The sequence below is a fragment of the Chelonoidis abingdonii genome, chromosome 5 (assembly GCF_003597395.2).
Source record: "Chelonoidis abingdonii isolate Lonesome George chromosome 5, CheloAbing_2.0, whole genome shotgun sequence".
NCBI lineage: Eukaryota > Metazoa > Chordata > Testudines > Testudinidae > Chelonoidis > Chelonoidis abingdonii.
The window spans coordinates 62,121,705-62,141,314 of record NC_133773.1 but is presented as its reverse complement, the minus strand read 5'-3'; the positions used below and the strand labels follow the sequence as shown (position 1 = coordinate 62,141,314).

At 38.1% G+C, this 19,610-nt stretch overlaps 1 protein-coding gene across 5 annotated transcripts in view; it reads right to left on the bottom strand.

Moving 5' to 3' along the window:
- MND1 (meiotic nuclear divisions 1) overlaps nt 1-19,610 on the bottom strand; it is a 78,618-nt gene that overhangs the window by 48,709 nt on the left and 10,299 nt on the right. For all 5 annotated transcript variants that reach the window (XM_075066339.1, XM_075066337.1, XM_032774669.2 and 2 more), the window contains 2 exons: nt 18,111-18,259; nt 286-360 (listed from right to left, as the gene is read on the bottom strand). In XM_075066339.1, the coding sequence (XP_074922440.1) occupies nt 286-360; nt 18,111-18,259 (224 nt within the window). The remainder of the gene's footprint in view (nt 1-285; nt 361-18,110; nt 18,260-19,610) is intronic.

Sequence of the window (19,610 nt, the reverse complement as noted above, 5' to 3'; positions counted from 1 at the left end):
TGTTCCAACGACCGACACGGGCGGTAAGAAGGAACTGAAGGGCGGCTGGGTCGGCAGGGGTATATATCCGGCACCATAGCGGCGCCACTCCAGGGGGCGGCGCCCTGCCGATCCACCGAGTGTTGCTAGGGTAAAAATCTTCCGACGAACGTGCACGCGACGCGCGCACACCTAACTGGAATGGATATGAGCAATCACTCGAAGAAGAACTGTAACATGTTAACATCTACAGATTGTACATCCTCACAGATAGATTCTTTAATGAAAAAATGAACAAAAACTTACAGTCTCTTGGCGTCCGATTTTTGATTTCTCAATGCTTTGCTGTAACCTCTCTTTCTTCTGACTACTTTCAGCCAACTGAGGAAGGAAAAACAGAATCCAATCAACATATTTTATTAGGTATTTAAAGGTTGGATTTTATAAACGTCTTCATAGACCAGGTGTCATATATTGAGTTTTCCCCTTCATGGCACATCATTTTGCTACCTCAATCCATCACCAATAACAGCCCTGTTTCATATAAAAACCAAGAAGCCAAACTTGGTATAAGAGGCTTTGTGATACAGAAACATAATGCTGCTGTTACCTCTTCCCGCTCTGCATTCCTACTCCATGCAAGCAATGACTAATGTGTGCATATTTTGACAGATCCACCTGGTGTCTATGAACTTTCCCAAAGTCTGGTAAGTCCTGAGCACTGCCCCAACCACCTGGTTTGTAGTAAGCCCACAGAATGCAAAGCTGTGATCCCCACAATCCTGCTCCCCAGTTCTGCTAAACTGCATTGATGATGCTACAGCTGGAGCTATCTGCCTATATGTATGTGGGAAGCTGCACAACTACTCACTTATTATATAGCATTCACTTTCAAATATTACTTTCTATTCTGTACAAGATTTACCAATATACTGAGCAACTGTAATCACGCTCTGAAAGAATGGAAGATTCCCCCACCCCCATTAACAGGGATCAATTTATATAGAAGTTACACTAACAAGTAAGGCACATAAATTGTGGGTTAATTAAGTCCAACTACTCCCTCACTGATGTCAGTGAAAATAACCACAAGCTCAGTGAAGACTTGGAAGAAAATTATTTTCAGTGCTTATGGATCAATGTCCTAATAGCAAAAGCACATAATGGGGTACTTGTTGGTGTCTGCTACAGTCCACCAAATCACACTGGGGAACAGGATGACCAGCCCCTTAAGCACTTATCTATACTGTTCATGAAAAAAGGCTGCATGATCACGTGGGGACTTCAGTCTGAGTCACATATGCTGGAGGGCTCAGGCTGCCAGTACTAAAATGTCCTCAGAATTTCTAGAAATTACAGATGACAATTTGCTAATTTAAGAAGTGTTGAATACAACATGGAAGAATTCTATAGAAGACCTCAAACTAAAATTTGGTGCTAGCTTAGGTAGAAGTGATCATGACTTGATCAAATTTGTTATGTGCGAACAGTATGAAGTCCAAATAAGTACTAACAGATGCACACACACTCTGAAGAAGAGCTCTGTGTGGCTTGAAAGCTTGTCTCTCTTACCAACAGAAGTTGGTCCAATAAAAGATATTACCTCACCCATCTCATCTCTCTGGTATCCTGGGACAAACACAGCTACAACTACACAGTGCGCTCGCACTCCCTCCTCCCCCAAACACACACAGCTATAAAACTGCCAGTTTCTCAAAGCTGAAAACAATTATGAGACAAAATCAGGTGGAAAAATTTAAACAGAAAAATATGAATTATAATTGGGAATTGTTTAAGAACATTTTACTAAGTGTCCAAAAAGCCACAACTGAGAAAGGAGGCCACACTGGTTAAAAAAAAAAACAGCTGTCTTAGAGGAGCAGTGAAAGCAACAATAAAAACAATGATATAACTATAAGAAGCTAGGAATTGTAAGAAATGGGTAAGATAAACAAAAGGATACAGGGAGAAATCTATGGGCACCGGCAGTAAAGACAATAAAGAGGAGGTTTTTTAATTAAAATTTGGCTTTTTGACAGGGAGGAATCATCATCAGATAATATGTTTCTAGTGGGTTCCCACAGGAATCAATTCTTAGCCCTTTGCTACTTAATATTTTTATCAATAATCTGGGGAAAAAATTAAATCAATTGATAATATTTGCAGATGACAAAAAGTTGGAGGAGTTGCAAATAATTAAAAGGACAGGTCACTGACACAGAGCAATCTGGATTGCCTGGTAAATTTGGTGCAAGCAAATACTTTATATTTCAGTAAAGCCAAATATAAAAAGTCATACATCTAGGAACAAAGAATGTAGGCCTTACTTACAGAATAAGGGACTCTATCTTGGGAAGTAGGGATTCTGAAAAGGACTTGGGGGGTCAGGGTGGTAATCAGCTGAATAAGTTGTCCCAGTGCAACCACTGGGGCCAAAAGGGCTACTGTGATCCGTGGATACATAAACAGGGGAGTAGTAAATAGGAGCCGGGAGGTTATTTTACCTCTGTATTTGGCACTGGTGCAATTGCTGGTGGAATACTGGGTCTGGTTCTGATGTCCACAATTCAAGAAAGATGTTGATAAACTGAAGAGGGTTCAGAAAATAGCCATAAGAACAATCTTCAAGGAGCTTAATATGTTTAGTTTAACCCAAAGACGGTTATGGGGTGACTTGAACAGAGTCTATAAGTATCTAAAGGGTAACAAACATTTAATAATGTGCTCTTCAGTCTAGCAGACAAAGATATAACAAGACCCAATGGCTAGAAATGGAAGATAAACAAATTCAGATGAAAAAAAGATGTAACATTTTTATCAGTAAGGGTAATGAACAACTGGAACAATTTACTAAGGACTGCCAAGTGATTCCCCCTCACTGGCCATTTTTAAACCAATATTCAAAAAAATATGCTCTAGTTCAAATTATTTTGAGGAAGTTCTATAGCCTGAGTTATACAGTTGTTCAGACCACCGGCCTTAGAATCTATGAACATGTACTGTCAGCACACTCAGGGTATATCTACCCTGCAAAAAAAGACGTATTCTTAACTAGAGGTTAGGTAACTTGGATTAAAAATAGCAGCAACGGTACAGCAACTCAGTCTTTAACTCACACTGGCAGTTTGAGGTAAAGCCTAAAGCAGTGGTTCCCAAACTGGGGTTCGTGAAATGTTACGGGGGGTTCTCTAGAAAAAAATTTCTAATGGCGGACAGAGCTGTTCCTAGAGACCCCACAGGCAGCACAGGACCAGCAGCACAGAGCACCTGGACTTCCAAGAGCTAAGCAGATCAAAGCAAGCATCTCTCTCACACTGAGGAGATTTAAACTTCAAGACTCCTTATAAGAAATGGAAAGGGAGGTGGATTTTTTTTATATATTTTTTAAATTAAACAGGCAGCTAGTCTTGTTTTTAAAATTATTATGAAGAACAAGTTTAAGCTTTGTTGTAACGTGCATTGTTTGCCTGGACAGCTCAAGACCTGAATGCTTGTGTACGAGGAACTCTTTGAGTTGGCTTCTTAAATACCTTCATGCTGTTTCACATCTGATATTCCTTGATGAAACATAGGAGATTTGTCTTATAACAGGCTTATTCAAAGTGATAAAAGCTACGAAAGTGAGATCTTGGAAGAGTGTTGCCGTTTTCATAATGTAATAAAATATTGTAATGATAAATAATAATTAATAATAGTGTGCAATAAGATTGTCATAAAAACAAATTTTATATTTCCAAAATCACTGCTTTTATAATTTATATTCAGGTAAAGCAGAAAATCCCTGGAAAATTCCTTTTTAGGAGGCGGTTTGTGAGATTTGACTTTTTAGTGAAAGGGGTTCACAGGTTGTTAAAGTTTGAGAAACACTGGCCTAAAGGAAAGCCTAGGGTTGAACTCGAACTGATGACATGAGTTATCATGTCTTCACTGCTATTTTAACTCAAATTAGCTAACCTGAGTTTAGTACACACTTTTGGGGGGGGGCGGGCGGGGGGGGAAGGAACCACAGAAATATCCTCATTACTGTGGCTCGCCACTGGGCTAATGCCTTAAGCATCTCAATAATTCAATTAAAAGTTTGATAAAGCAACGTTAATTCCTGCCTTGCAGGGAGTGTTGGGGTGACCAATTATATCATGTTTGTTCAGCACTTCCAGTTCAGTTATACATCACCCCTGCACAAGAACAGGAGTTTCCACAGTTTCACACCCCTTGCTCTTCCTTATCCTGCAGCCAAAGACCGAAACCTTCCTGAAATCCAGTTTAGTTTGAACAATATATGCATTATCTTAAAGTGCTGATCTCTTATTTTTCAGAGCAACAGTGAATTTTTTTCTTGGATATCTTCCTTCTAGAGCCCAAATTCTCAACCCCGCTAACCACTAATATCCCTCCAACCATGTAACCTGCCTATCACATTAAAACAGCTATAAATCTGCCATAAGTCCTACAAACATAGATCCCAGTATGTATACTGGACGGGAATCAAACCAAAGGTCCCATATGCCAACCACCAAGAGTATTTTTCAGCTGTTACACTAGTATCATTTTGGTCTTTAAAAGAAATATTATCATAGTTGGTTTTCTTTTAGTCAAGAAACCTAAACAAAGATGGTAACACAACATAACTACCATAGCAGGTGGAGATAGTAACTATCATGTGCACTGAGTTCCAACAACCATTCCAACATCCCTTTTTCAGATGTTCATAATTGAGTCAAATTAATTCCTTCTGGGTTTAAATTCTTCATGCTTTGTCTCAAACCAGAGGTTAGCACTGGTATGCTTTTTAGTTTGAACAAAAAGCAGACTAATTTTTTTTATACATGCAGTTTTTTATACAAAACATACTCTCCTTTCTATATTACAGAAACCTTGCTCATCACTGAAGAGATTAGATAACCTGGATCTCAGAAGGAATGGAGAAGAGGGTAATTTTACAGCATTTATTACACTATATTTTTTCTGATCAGCAATTATATGCCAGAGTGACTCATCGGCTGAAGCTAGAAAGCTAACAAAATATAGATATACAGAACAGAGTAGAATCTAGTGAAATTCATCTAATAAAACATTAAAAATAAACCCATTAAGTTAAAAATCATAATCCTTGCACTAAAACAAAGTACATACAACACTACAAGAACAGCACTCTCCGACTACACCTCTACCCCGATAGAACACTGTCTTCGGGAGCCAAAAAATCTTACCGCGTTATAGGTGAAACCACGTTATATTGAACTTGCCTTGATCTGCCCCCCCCAGCTCCCCTGGAGCACTGCTTTACCGCATTATATCCAAATTCATGTTATATCGGGTCAAGTTATATCGGGGTAGAGATGTATTATTAACTAAAGCAATAAGCCTATTTATAAAGTAGATAAAAGTCTGTAAGCCAAGTCACTATACTGAATTGGTTTCTGCTGTACTACTCAGAGTTACACTGAGCTGCAGACTCGAAGGCATGTTGATACAATTATTTCTCTTAGCCACATATAGTTCCAGTCACACACTTGCTGATTACAGCAGGGTACAGATACTTAAGATATAAGTTTGCTTGCTAATTTCACTGCCAGGAAACTCACAACAGAAGCAGTGTGTATCTGTGATAGAAAATGTACCAGACAGCAGTTTTGCTCTGCTCTCCAGAGATCGCTGATACCAAAGGCATTATCATCATTCACAAAGTGCCACTGCGGTACATAACATGCACAATAACTAAACTGAACCCAAGTAGGAATAGGTCCCACAAATGACACATTGGATACAGAAAAAACAGTTTCTGGGAAGGACAGACAAAGAATGGGACATGTTTATTATATACCACATAATGTCAAAAAATAAGCTTTTAAAGAAATTTCTGAAATGGAAAGGAAAAGGAGAAACTTGAAATACATTAATTGGGCAGTTGTTCCAAGCCTGCTGAGCAGCATGAAAGAACGGATGGAATCTGGACCTGGTGAAGGAGTCAAAGAAAGCAAGCAAAATAGTGAAGCACAGGAAGTATAAGATAAGATGAAGGCAGAGCTATAAGAAGAATCCTTGACTCCAGACAATGGAGTATACATAATAGGCTTCCATAGAAGGGGAAAAAATCATTAGAGGGATGACGAGTAGAATGGAAGAATGGAGAACAGCAAGAGTAAGAAAAAAGAAACCAGTCCCACTACATTTCTAGACTCCTGAGGGAAGCCTCTTCTTTTGGGGGATGGGAAAGAGAGAACATTTAGTACAAAAGCTCTTTTCTTTTTGCATGTGTCTAACTGCACCATAAAAAGACAGATTAGCTCAGTTGAATGTAATCTTTGAAAGAATTAATTTAAAAATCTGGAGAAAAATAATCAATGCAACTGTAGCAAAAATTTCATACTAAAGTTTTCTTACACTGCTCATAGTGGTACACAAAACAATTTCTCCTGAACATTATTTTTAAAACTGAACACAATGTATTTCTTTCCCAACACCAGTAAGATTTGTTACTATTGAACTGCAAAGGATTTTTATAAATTTCTCAATGACAAAAAGTGAATGCTTTGGACAATTTAAGGATAATTAATCATATTTAAAACACCTATTTTGTTCTGTGATGTTTTACCTTAGGCATTTCAAATAAAGCCAGCAGGGGATAAGGGGAATGGGTCAAGTTGGAAAGTAATATTTGTTGTTTTCAGTAGTTCTCCATTAAATATTGTTGCAATGATGCTTTTAGTCAGTTTCATTTTGTCTCTGTTCTTAACACTAGTTCCTAGAAAAGCAAATATCATACTCTTTGAAAAATATATGACAATTGACTAAAGAGCTGTATTTTATATCTGAACACCTATTACTTTCCTCATACATTGATTATGAATTGGAAGTGTGCACTTTTTCATCAGCAGCAATCCTTGAGTTAAATACTGCAATGCCAAATTCAATAAGAATTTAGCTGTCATTAGTAAATAGTGAAATAGCAGGTAACAAGTTTGAAGAGGCTTTGACTTAAACAGCACAGGTTAAAAAAATTAAAAAACAAAGTAATTAATAGCACTACTTAGCAGAACTGGAATTAATGACTTGGAAAATAATGAATGAAGAAATATTCATGCTAGCAGGAATTCCTGAATAAAGGAAGATATTTTTGCAGGGAATCATGATTGGAAAAATACATTGACTCCTTTTACAAATATATGATGGAGAGTTGTCAAGACCATAAAACTGGGTGCCTAAAAGTTAGGCTCCTAAAACTGTAAGTGGCCTGAATTTCAATAGCATTGAGCAGCCATGAACTCTTATTGAAGTCAATATAATTAGTACTACTGAAAATCAGGCCCCTTATTTAGCCATCTAATGATGACTTAGGACTCTAATATTAAGTATCCGTTTTTGAAATTTTTGACCTCTCTCTCTCCTTGCCATAGATACAACAACCCTCACACTATTAACTGAATTCCAGTACTTGAAAGGAAGCAGTTTTTAATACTGTCATTTTAATCTGGGATTAATTCTTCTAACACTTAATCACTAATGTTTCTTCAGAGAAAATATTTTATATTATTTATTTTGTTATCTATCTGTAATGCTAGCTGTAAACTCTACAGTTTAGAAACAGAAAATAATAAATCCAGACCAAGGTTTTTTTAATTTGACAAAAGATAGAGACCGTGGATTTGCACATGATTTAAGTGGAAGAATTACGTTTCTCGGACTGTTTTCAGAGTTGGCGTAATTGGCAAGACCTGAAGGACAGATGGCTGTCTACTCAGATATCAAGTATGCCAAATCAACTTGAACAAAAATGAGAACAAGCAGAAATGCCTCATTCCTCATCCTCGCTTCACAACTGCAAGCAATCTTACAGTAAGAGCTGAAACTGCAATCAAAAAGCCACCAGAAACATCTGACAAAACAGTGGAAATTTTTAACATGTGCAATATCCCAGAAACTTTTGTCACTGTTTTTCTTAGTGCACAACTTAGAATTTGCTGAACTGGGAAATAAGAGAACAAGTGGGGATTAATAGTTACCAGGTCAGTGGACAGCAGAAAGAAAGCTGAGGAACATTACCATTAAAAAAAATTAAAGTCTTCTTTTGACAACTTCCACCTAAAAGGCTTTTCAATGATTGCTGTTTCTAACCAGCTAGGACACATACTGCCAGAAAGTTTCAGGGACAAAACACGCACAACCCCAGACACCGTATGTGTTACCCAAAAGGGACTATCTGATATAATTATACTTTATATCCAATTACTCTCTAAAGAGAGCACATAAATAATTCAGGTCATTATTCTGGAAGCTGAATGCATAATAAGTCCAAGGTATACATTTACATATTATAAGTGTATTAGAAATCTCAGAGTGGAACTCACACAGAGACTAAATCTCAACCTGAAGCAAATACTCACCAGCAACTACACACCACACAACAAAAAACACTAACCCAGGAACCAAACCCTGCAACAAACCCTGGTGCCAATTCTGTCTGCATATCTACTCAAGGGACACATCAGAGGACCTAACCACATCAGCCACACCATCAGGGGCTCATTCACCTGCACATCTACCAGCAATGCCCGTCTGGCATGTACATTGGCCAAACTGGACAGTCTCTATGTAAAAGAATAAATGGACACAAATCTGACATCAGGAATTATAACATTCAAAAACCAGTAGGTGAACACTTCAATCTCCCTGATCACTCAATAACAGACTTAAAAGCAGCAATTCTTCAACAACTTCAAAAAGAGACTCCAACGAGAAACTGCAGAACTGGAATTAATTTGCAAACTGGACACCATCAAATGAGGGCTGAATAAAGACTGGGAGTGGATGGGTCATTACAAAAACTAATTTCCCCATACTAATTTTTCCTGCTACTGTTACTCACACCTTCTTGTCAACTGTTTGAAATGGGCCACCCTCATTACCACTACAAAAGTGATTTTTCCTCCTTCAGTATTCTTCTATTAATTGAACTGTATCATTAGCACTGACCCCCCCCCACTTGGTAAGGCAACTCCCATCTTTTCATGTACTGTGTGTGTATATATATATATATATACACACACACACACACACACACACCCCTCTATCTACTGTATTTTCCACTCCATGCATCTGATGAAGTGGGTTTTAGCCCACGAAAGCTTATCCACAAATAAATTTGTTAGTCTCTAAGGTGCCACAAGGACTCCTCGTTGTTTAGACTAAATCTGGCAATTTGACAGCAGCCTTTCACATCTGCATTTGTTACTCTATTTTATGTTGATTTCATAATGTTCAGTCAATCAAGTCACTTCTACAGTCACCTCTAATTCGAAGTACAAGGTACAAACTGTAAAGGAACTACATGTACTGTAACAATTAGCTGTCCTATTATGAATGTATGCAGCATGCAGGAGACTTTTTCTTAAAATAAGCATCTCTGCTTCAAACCAAGTTTTTGAAATTTAACTTTACTCAAGTTGGAGGATGCTTTATTCACAGATCAGAGAAGTGAATGTCCCTAAATTCTCCTGTGTGAACTTTTCATGTTCCACTCACTCCAAAGAGGGGACCTCTATCCTGTGAGCTTCCAAATAAAAACAGATTTAAAAATTTTATTAAAGCTAATGTTAAAAAATTATATCATACACAGGTTAAGAAAAGAGTGTCTGTACATCTGGGTACAGTGCTTAGATTATCCACACAATATAAAGTTTGTTTTTAAAGTCATAAGATACATATAGTGCATAATCAGCAATAACCCAAATTTAGGTGAATAAATTTAAGACTACAGTTTAGATATTAGCATCCAAGTATTCAGGTACATCACTCATGAAAAGTTATACAGAAAGTTGGTTGTGGAAAGCAAATATAGCAATGAGTGAAGACTGTCCCTTAGTAATTAAGAATTTAGGATAGGTTGTTCATTTAGAAAGTACAATCCATGAGGAAAGTATTTCAGTTATTTTCCCGACTGCGCTCCTCATCGGCACTCCAGCTCATCCCTCCTGGTATTGCCAATGTCCGGTGATGTGTTCGATGTAGATGTCCCTCAACCACCTGATGGCGTCTGACACCATAAGTTGCTGCATCAGCCGAACATAGCATTGACCGATTCCACATTCTCTCAACACTCGCTCATTACTGGGGTCCCATGTGCCCAGGGCTCTGACAATCAGCATGTGCGTCTGAACCTGGTAACCCTTAGCTCTCAAGGTTTCGGCCAGAGGGGTGTATTTTTCCACCTTTCGAACACAGGCATCATGGAAAGCCAGGGTTCTGTTCTCAAAAGGCACTGTGATGTCCACCATCACGATCTTCTTCTGGTCCCCGTTGGTGGTGATGATGTCTGGTCGCAGTTGGCTGTCGGTTCCGGGGATGGCAGAGTGCACAGCCACCTTCCCTATGGGTGGCAGGACGGCTTTGACTAGGCAATCTTGGATGGCATTATGTTGCAGCTTCCAGGCTCTGGAATGGGGCTTGCAGCTACATAGGATGTGGGGTACTGTCTCACTGTCATAGCCGCACTTCTTGATTCCCATGCTGGATGGCCCCGTTCAGCGGAACGCAGTTGAGCTGGGCCCTGTGGATGAACCTCCAGTTGGCAAATCGGGTGAAGCTGCTCTTGGGGAGGAAGTGGTTGCTGGCATCCCACTTGCACGTCACCTCGAAGGCCTAAAGTACCATTACATTTGTTAGAATACTAGGAGTTCCTCACTCAGGACCAGATTTTACCATCCTTAGTCGCATCACCTTACTCCACTGATTATTAAAATCTGCTTATTCAGCGGTCAGTGGGACTTCACTCATGAAGTAAAGTACTATTTAATGCAAGTTGCAGAATCTGACCCTAAATAAGTTTTCCCACTATCAGTTCACATTGAAGTCAGGGGGACTTTTGCTTCAACTTCAGCATTAGCCGATGAGGCACATGTTTGGGCCAGTAATTCTTCGAAAGAGGTAAAAAAGAGAGGTGTCATTATGTTAAAAACTCTGAATTCAGTTTCAGAGTCTCTCTAAAAGGCTAATATTTTTCAATGCAAAAATAAGGTAACACACCTCTTTAACTTAAAAAAATATCTTGCCTGTAGTCCCTCTATAATCTACATAAAACCAGCTTTTAAAAAAAAAAAAAAAAGTTACTATGAAATCACTGCAATTCTATTTTACATCAACTGATGGTGTGGGAATCCATACTTCAGACACACCATCAATTCTGGTTACACATTAACAGCTACTAAAAGTGAAAGCATGAAATTCCATTAATTAAACGGAATTAGTAGTTTGCTTAATTCTAATTAAAAAAAAAAATCTCCAGAGTATCACATTTTCAGAAGATCTGCCCGTGAAGGCCATTATGAAGTGTTCTATCCAAAGTGTCAAAGCATGTCATTAGCTATCATTACAGAAATCTGCAGTGATAAATTATATTATTAAAGGAGGGTCCCTACTAGTCATTCTGAGACTTACTAAATTCAGAGTCATTTTAAGCACGTGTATTTTAAAATCTAAGATGCAAAAAGGTAACAAAAAATTGGAAGACAATAGTTTAATTTTAAACAAAAGCAGTCTTAGCATCTTGTAGGAAACAATTCCAGAGGAGTGAATTATACAGAACTTTATAAACCACACTAATGCCAACATAAGAAAGATACCATCAAGTATACTCATAGCCCTAGTATCACCATAGGACAGCCAATAGTTACAGTACACGTAATTCCATTACTGGTCCAAACATGTGCCTAAGCTGCTCACACTGAAGTTGAGGCAAAAGTTTTAATACATTTAATATGTCCAATGTTAATTTTGTATCATTCTAGTCATGTGGTACCAACTTAAACACCTTACAAAAGTCTAAATATATTACTTCAACATTATTACCTTTATCAGCCAAACTTATAATCGCATACAAAAATACCAAATTAGTTTGACAAGATCTATTTTCCATAAACCCTTGCTGATTGGCATTAATTATATTAGTATCCTTTTAAGTCTTTATCAACTAAGTCCCATATCAGCTATTCCACTATTTTGCTTTGGATCAATATCAAGTTGACAGATCTACATTTATTCAGGTTGTTCCATTTATTCTTTTTAAATATTGACATATTAGCGTTTTTCCAATTCCCTGCACTTCCCCAGTGTTCCAAGACTTATTGAAAGCCAGCAATGATCCAGAGAACTCCTTAGTCAACTTTTTTAAAACTCTTGCATGCAACTTATTTGGACCTGCTGCTGGGAAAAGTTTGGAAGAGAATAAAAAACTTTGTCTATTCCCATCAAAAAGAAATTGTTTAGAAAAACCAGTTCAGCTCTGTCAGTAATGCTTCTCTTGGCAGAGAGAGAGAAAAAGAGAGAGAGAAGTACTTCATTTGGTACTTCTTATTCTATATGCTATTGGAAACAAGATTTGTTGCAGAAATCATGTGATTGAAGATGTTTGCCAACTTTACTATTCACACTTCTTCTTGTGGTTCTCAAGAGGGAAGCTGGGTCAGAAAGCAGTGGTAAAATCCTGACCTTGCTTAAGTCAGTGGGAGTTTTGGCATGGACTTTAATGGGGCCAGGATTCTACCCTGGGTGTTTACCAGAAAACCAAGAGCAAGATGGGAAACTAAAAACAAAAGCACACAAACAACAGTGACATCCACAATGAAAAGGGAATTAAAACCAAGGTTAACTGCCATGTCGCTGATTGCACAACAGGATCACTGCCTAGAATGTATTCAAACTGTTCACTAAGAACTGAGAAAAAAGGATGGGAAAGCATCTACTAAGTGACCAAATGCATCACGTTTGATAATGCAAAGGAGTTTTCCTGAAAAAACAAGAGTGTACATAGCTGTAATGAAAGCTGAACCACAACACTGAAATATCCAAGAATAAAGTTTCGTATTTTCTTGGTTCTGAATGGATGAGTCACACTTCATTGCTAGTGAGCAGCTGAATAATTTGGGTGCAGTTTAGTAATTCCTAAAAGACTGAATCAAGTGTTAAATTGCAAAAGCAGTTGTTAAACTGACTGCCCCTAGGCTTGTCTTCACCAGGATTTCAAAGTGTGTTAGAACATTTTAGCAAACACCTATTCTAAAACTCTAGGGTAGACTTTAACATATGCTAGTTGGTCAGGCAGAAGCATAGGCTTAATTGTGGACTTACACTAGGGAGGAATTTAGCCCACTGTTTCACACTTACAGACATGTCTGTCACAACTCAGTGTTTGTTTTGACTAATAGAAAAGTGTGTTACATCATCCTAGTTAACACATTCTAAAGCTGAAGAAAGAGGTTTAGGCCAGATTTACAGTACAGACCTATACAGGTGTGAAAAGTCCACACACCTGAGCTAAACAGTTGTACCAACCTATCCCACCTGTCCTCCACCTCATGTCCTCCTCCCCCATAGACAGTGCCATGTTGGCGGAAAAGCATCTCCCGCCAACATAGCTACCATCTCTTGGGGAGGTTGATTAACTATGCCAACAGGAGAGCTTCTCCCGTCCGAGTGTCTTCACTATAGGCTGCACTACAGCTGTGGTGCTGTGTGAGGAAAAGCCCTTAAGCTCTCCACTTGAAAAATAAGTAGTTAAATCCTGCAAGCCTTTAGAGTTAACACTTCACTGAAGTAACTGGGGGTGAAAGAGTTCACCCCTCTCATACAACTATTTATTCAGGCTCTCTGCAAACAAAGGTCTTGTCTACAGTAAGAACACTAGGATACAAAGCTCTTAGAGTCCTATCTCCACTACAGCCAGATTTGTCACTACCAACAAAAAATACAAATCCTAAATACAATTTTCATAGCACTGACACAGTCACAGACTGCATAGGGTCAGTTAAATTCAGTACACATGAGAAAGGTTCACCCTCTACCAAACCACTAAATATATTTTTTCTCCATAATGAAAACCTACATTTTGCAGATTCTGAAACAGATGAAGGGAGGGGACAACAAATATACCATACAAATGGACCTGGACAAGACAGACAAATGGGAAACATATCACACTGCACATTGTAGGCTGTAGGACTATAATCAAAAGTGTGTGATGTGCTAAAGAAGTGGGATGAGAACTCAAAATTATTTGCAGCTTTACATGTTATGACATGAGAGACTTGCTGACTGGATTTGGAAAGCATTAAGAAAACATATGCAAGTGCTTATGTAAGGAAGAATATAAACACTTAGATGTAACTAATTGTTTTAAGTCTGTAACCATAGACAGAACATATCATCTAGTAAAAATAATTGTCCAAATTTTCTTTAGAAAGGCTTACTTACAGAATAGTGAGGATCCAATAGGAAACAAGCAAGTCCACTTGTCTTTTCTTACTGAAGTACTATACAACGCCCTTCCCCTTCAATAATTCAGAATAATGGGTCCAAGAAACCCAAAGAATGTCTTAGGCCCAACCTATGCAGTTTTTGGACCAATATAATTGCATCATTTAGGGGTGTGATTTTTCTCCTGAAGTAGTTACACCAGTACAACCCTTATTGTGAATGCAGGTATACTGATATTAAGGGGCTCATACCAGCGTAGTTTATTCCCCTTCCCATACAAGACTAGCCATACTGATCTAAAGCACCTTTGTATTACTAGGTCGGATTGACATGCATCCGACAAAGAGGGTATTCACCCACGAAAGCTCACGCTCCAATACGTCTGTTAGTCTATAAGGTGCCACAGGACTCTCCGCTGCTTTTACAGATCCAGACTAACACGGCTGCCCCTCTGATATTTGTATTACTATAACTGCATAGACACTAAGGTGGCAATACCACTTTAACTATACCAGTAGAGTATAAGTAGTATATGTAGATAAGATCTTAAATAATAAGTGCGATTTTAATGCAGCTACTGCAGGATAGTCCAAGGAAAATATTCATCAATATGAGAGAGGGTTTATGATAAGATATGCTAGAGGGCAAAATAACGACTATAGCATATCAATTTCATTGTCCAGCTAGCAGGCTACGTGTTCTTTTAAATAAATTACACTCAGTCAGACTTGTAATGATTTGTTTTTGGACACGTCATTTGCATTCAACAAGGCAGTTGTAATGGTGTGTTTGGGTGAACAAGGCTGGAGTTTTGGCACACACTGATTTGGTTGCTCAGCTGCTTATTTACATTGTGGCAGGTTTTTTAATTGGCCATTTTGCAGATCTCCCAAATTGCCTTGTCTCAATCTTATCGGGACACTCTAATGAGATGATGAATTTTACTACTTTCGCTAGGAAAGTAATTCCAAAATAGGTCAGTAGAGGAGAGTTAGACTGATCTAGTCTTTCAAAGAATTAAAAACCATGTTAAAACATCGAACAGGAACAAGCACAGCGGTACTGCCATGTGGCAAAAATGAATTTAATTTCCATCCCCCGAAGACACTCAACCTGACATTGTGCCTGGAAATGCTGTAAGATCATCCTGCTGAGCATATGAAGCAGTTCATGTTATAATTTGCACTCATATAGTGCCTTTCATTTGACAGTCTCAGATGTCACACAAGGGTGTTGTGCGGCCTCATTAGTGTTCGTAAAGCCTCACAACATATCCATGAGGGAGCTGTTGTTTAAACTTACTATAAAAATTGGTGATCTGAGGCAAAAAGAGTGTAAGTGACGTGCCCTGCAAGTCAGTGGTGGAACCAGGAACAGAGATGAGGGCAATAATTCTGACTCTGTAGCCATACAGTGTCATTGTCATTTTAACATCTCTTCCAACTCATCCAAAGCACCTGCCTACATGACTGCAAATACAACTGGAACACCCTGTTCCTATTACTGATGGTCAGGATTGCAGTGCTTCCTCCATGTTGCCTCACAGCACTTTGAAAATTGTGCTGGCTTGTGAAAACCAGAGGAATTATGGGATACCAGGAAAGGAATCATAGGAGCTTGTGAATCTGACCCAAAATATCAATAGGTTCCATTAGCTACCTTACAATGCATCAAAAGAAAAATCCCAGAATACATAGAGCCTGGCAGTAAAACACTGGACCCAGGGGCGTCTGCCCAGAATGTGGTGGACCTATTTAAAGAAAAAGAGCAGTAGCGTGTGGATGCTGTGATTCACAAGGGAACTGCTTAAACCAGTTTACATAAAGCCATGTGGATGCAGAACTATACTGAGAAAACTCTCGCATAGACAAGGCTCATCCCACCTTTTGTTAAATAAGTAACATGCTCTGAAGCAAATAAATCCTCCTGGACAGAAAAATGACAAGGGACTAACAGGAGTTAGTGATGTAAAGTCAGGGTGAAATGAAGATTTCCAAGAGGAATGCAAAGGAACACATAGGGGGATGGGGAAATACCATTTAAGTATTGAAGATAAAACAAAAAGATCTGCAGATTAACACTGAACATGCACTGCTCAGGCAAAACAGACACCCTTTAGTGCTTAGTTATTATGGTACCAAAAGAATGTGAGATCTTTGAAACTGAAACACCAGTTTATAGTGAGCAGTCATATTTCAAAAATAAGCCTTTGGATTCTTTAAAATTAAAAAAAATTGAAAACCCCCAAAACGCTGTAACAAGAACTGGAAATGTTTCATAAAAACCATTCAAGCCTTTTCTTTTTAAGTGGTTTTCTCTGAACACCAACAGTAAGGAAGTCTCAGAAAAGAGCAGCAAAATTTAATTAAGCCTTGTGCAACTGACAATCAAGATTTTACTTGAATATTCTGCAGCAAAGGAAATTAGAAAAATTCCATTATCTTCAGATACTGTTGCAAAAAGAATCCCTGAACTGACAAGAAATATTTACAGTAGAACCTTGGAGTTATGAACACCTCATAACTCTGAACAAAACGTTATGGTTCTTCTTTCAAAAGTTTACAACTGAACATTGACTTAATACAGCTTTGAAACTTGACTACATAGAAGAAAAATGCTGCTTTCCCTTTATTTTTTTAGTAGTTTACATTTAACACAGTACTGTGCTTCTTTCTATCCCCTCTCTGCTGCTGCCTGATTGTGTACTTCCAGTTCACAATGAGGTGTGTGGTTGACTGGTCGGGTCATAACTCTGAGGTTCTACTCTATGAGGAACTAATTACAATATGGACTACTCAACAGATGTGTCATCTACTGCACAGCTAATTGCATTTATTTGGTACGGATTTTATGACTGTTTATAAAGACAAATGTGAAAATTGCTTTTCATTTCATACAAGTAAAGCACATTTTTAAACTTAATTTGGGTCTCAAAAAAGATAACAAATTGGCAACACTTCAAATTGTACTGATGGTGCAAGAGCCATGACTGAGAAATAAGTCTGTAAATATTTCCCACAAGTCAGGAATAAGAATTTTGTATTCATAATACATTCACTGAAGAATCAATTAATTGTGCCAAAGCAGGGAAAGAACAGATGAAAAGAAATGTCATGTGATCAGACCATGAACTTGCTTATAAAAAGTTGCCCTCTGAGTTTTGGTTATTTTTATATTCTGAATAAACAAAACTGATGAGTAGAAGAGAACAGTGAACAGCAATTCAAACAAGCAAGCAGAATGATTTGGTTTATTTAAAAAACAAATAGAATTGATACTGAAGATATAGAATAACAATGTTGGATCAAAAGAGTCATGCTCTCATCTGAAACACTGTGACCAATTTGGTCAACTCCCCTACACAGGAGTGCAGGGTTGGTTGGACAGTGTACCTGAGGACTAAAGCTACCAGTCAGAAACAGATGCCCAAGTTAAGGCAGCACTCTGCTGGGATGCCCATTTTAGTCCTCAGAACAGGCAGACACTTTAGAACATCACCCAGCCACAACAAACAGTGGCAGACAAAGGAAAATGCGTACTGCCCAATAATTTAAAGTTAATTCCCCAGGTAAAAATGTTTTGAATCAAAAGCAAATGGGCCACAATTTTTTCCCGCATCAATGGAACAAACAAAACAAAACAAAAATCTTCTCAACTATTTTTTAAAGCATCTGTGATTCTGGTGGTGTGACCATGGCTCACAAACAGGACTTTTGATGAAACAGTAAAATAGCAGAAAAAAAAAAACTTTATTAGCTGGGTGCCAATGGACCTGCTGGCAGCATTTCCTGTAACAAAACTGAGATAGATATGGCAAGGGCTGTAGGAAAACAGAATGTTAATACCATTCAGACAAACAAGTGCTTTTCTCAACACAAATATACCTGAGTCTCCAGTGCTTCCAATTTACGCTTCCTGGCATGAAGAGCTTTACTTGGAAAAGCCCAAAAATAATTGGAAGTTCCAATCCTATCAGTGTCCACCATACCATCATCAACTAAACTTTGCAGGATCTCCTTTACTGACATGGCGGCTAACAAAGAAAAAAGAAAAAAAAGGCACTTTTTCTTCAGTGTATGTGTTAGGCAGTTACGCTTTACTTTAAAATGTGATTGAGTAGCAAATATGACAATGTACTACACCTGTTTTCATTTTCACTGCAGATTGCTTAGAACTACAGCAACATAAATAAAGCAGATAATCCACACACACATATTTCTGAAAAGCTTATTCCTTTTTCATAGGCTATCTGGAAGACACCAAAAATAAAAATCTTGCACCACAGCCACTCCATTGAAGTCAATGGCAGTATCAGTTGCAAGAAGTGAGGTTTTTTACCCACGAAAGCTTATGCCCAAATAAAACTGTTAGTCTTTTCGGTGCTACCAGACTCCTTGTTGTTAACATTGCATTAGCTGATATTCAGTTCACATACGGAAGGTTATCCTCCATAATCAAAAGGGCCAGAAACATTTAAGTCAATTCATGTTTATTCTTGAAAAGCTGATAGCTTATACCCCACACTTGCCAGGGAAAGCTTCCCACTCATCATAGGCAAGTGGTTTTTTTCAAGCATTGTTTTATATTTACAATTAAGCTAACAAGTAATCTTCTATAGACTTGAAATTGCATTGTGTCAGCTTCCACATGATTCTATTGGCAAAGTATTCAGTTACAGGTGTACAATAAGGGATTACAAAAGGAAGTGTCTACAGCAATATTTTTAAAAATTGTATTTAAAAATTCTGTGAATACAAATGAACTTTTTTTGCTCTATATTTAATATTGTTTTGCATTCCTTAAAATAGGAACTGCAAGTATGTTGAGAAACCAACTGAAACCCTATCTTGTCTCCACAGAGCTTTTGCAAGTGCCTCTATTCTCTGCTGACATTTTTAAAAAATGTATTTCACCACTAAATATTTTTTAGGTTATAGCTGAGCTCCCTGCAGCTCTTACCAAAAAAAAAAAAAACCTACATTTTTTTTTAAAAATCCATTATTGGAGCATGATCATGTCACAAAGATGTGCTGATCAAGGAGGTGAACATTTGTAAACCAGTACTAAAACACAGATCTAAAGAGGAGAAAACATACAATGAATATAGGAACAAGACTGGAAGTGCACAAAACATATAAAGTTATCTTGGTCCTGATCCAAAGACTTCTGTTGAATTCCATGGACTTTCCACCAGACCTTTCTTGCACAGAACAGTCTTGCAGCTTTGTTGGAGAAATACAACACAGCCTCAGAAACCACCCTGACATTATCATCAAAGAGGCTGATAAAGGAGGTGCTGTTGTCATCATGAACAGGTCTGACTACCAAAAGGAGGCCGCCAGACAACTCTCCAATACCAAATTCTACAGGCCACTTCCCTCAGA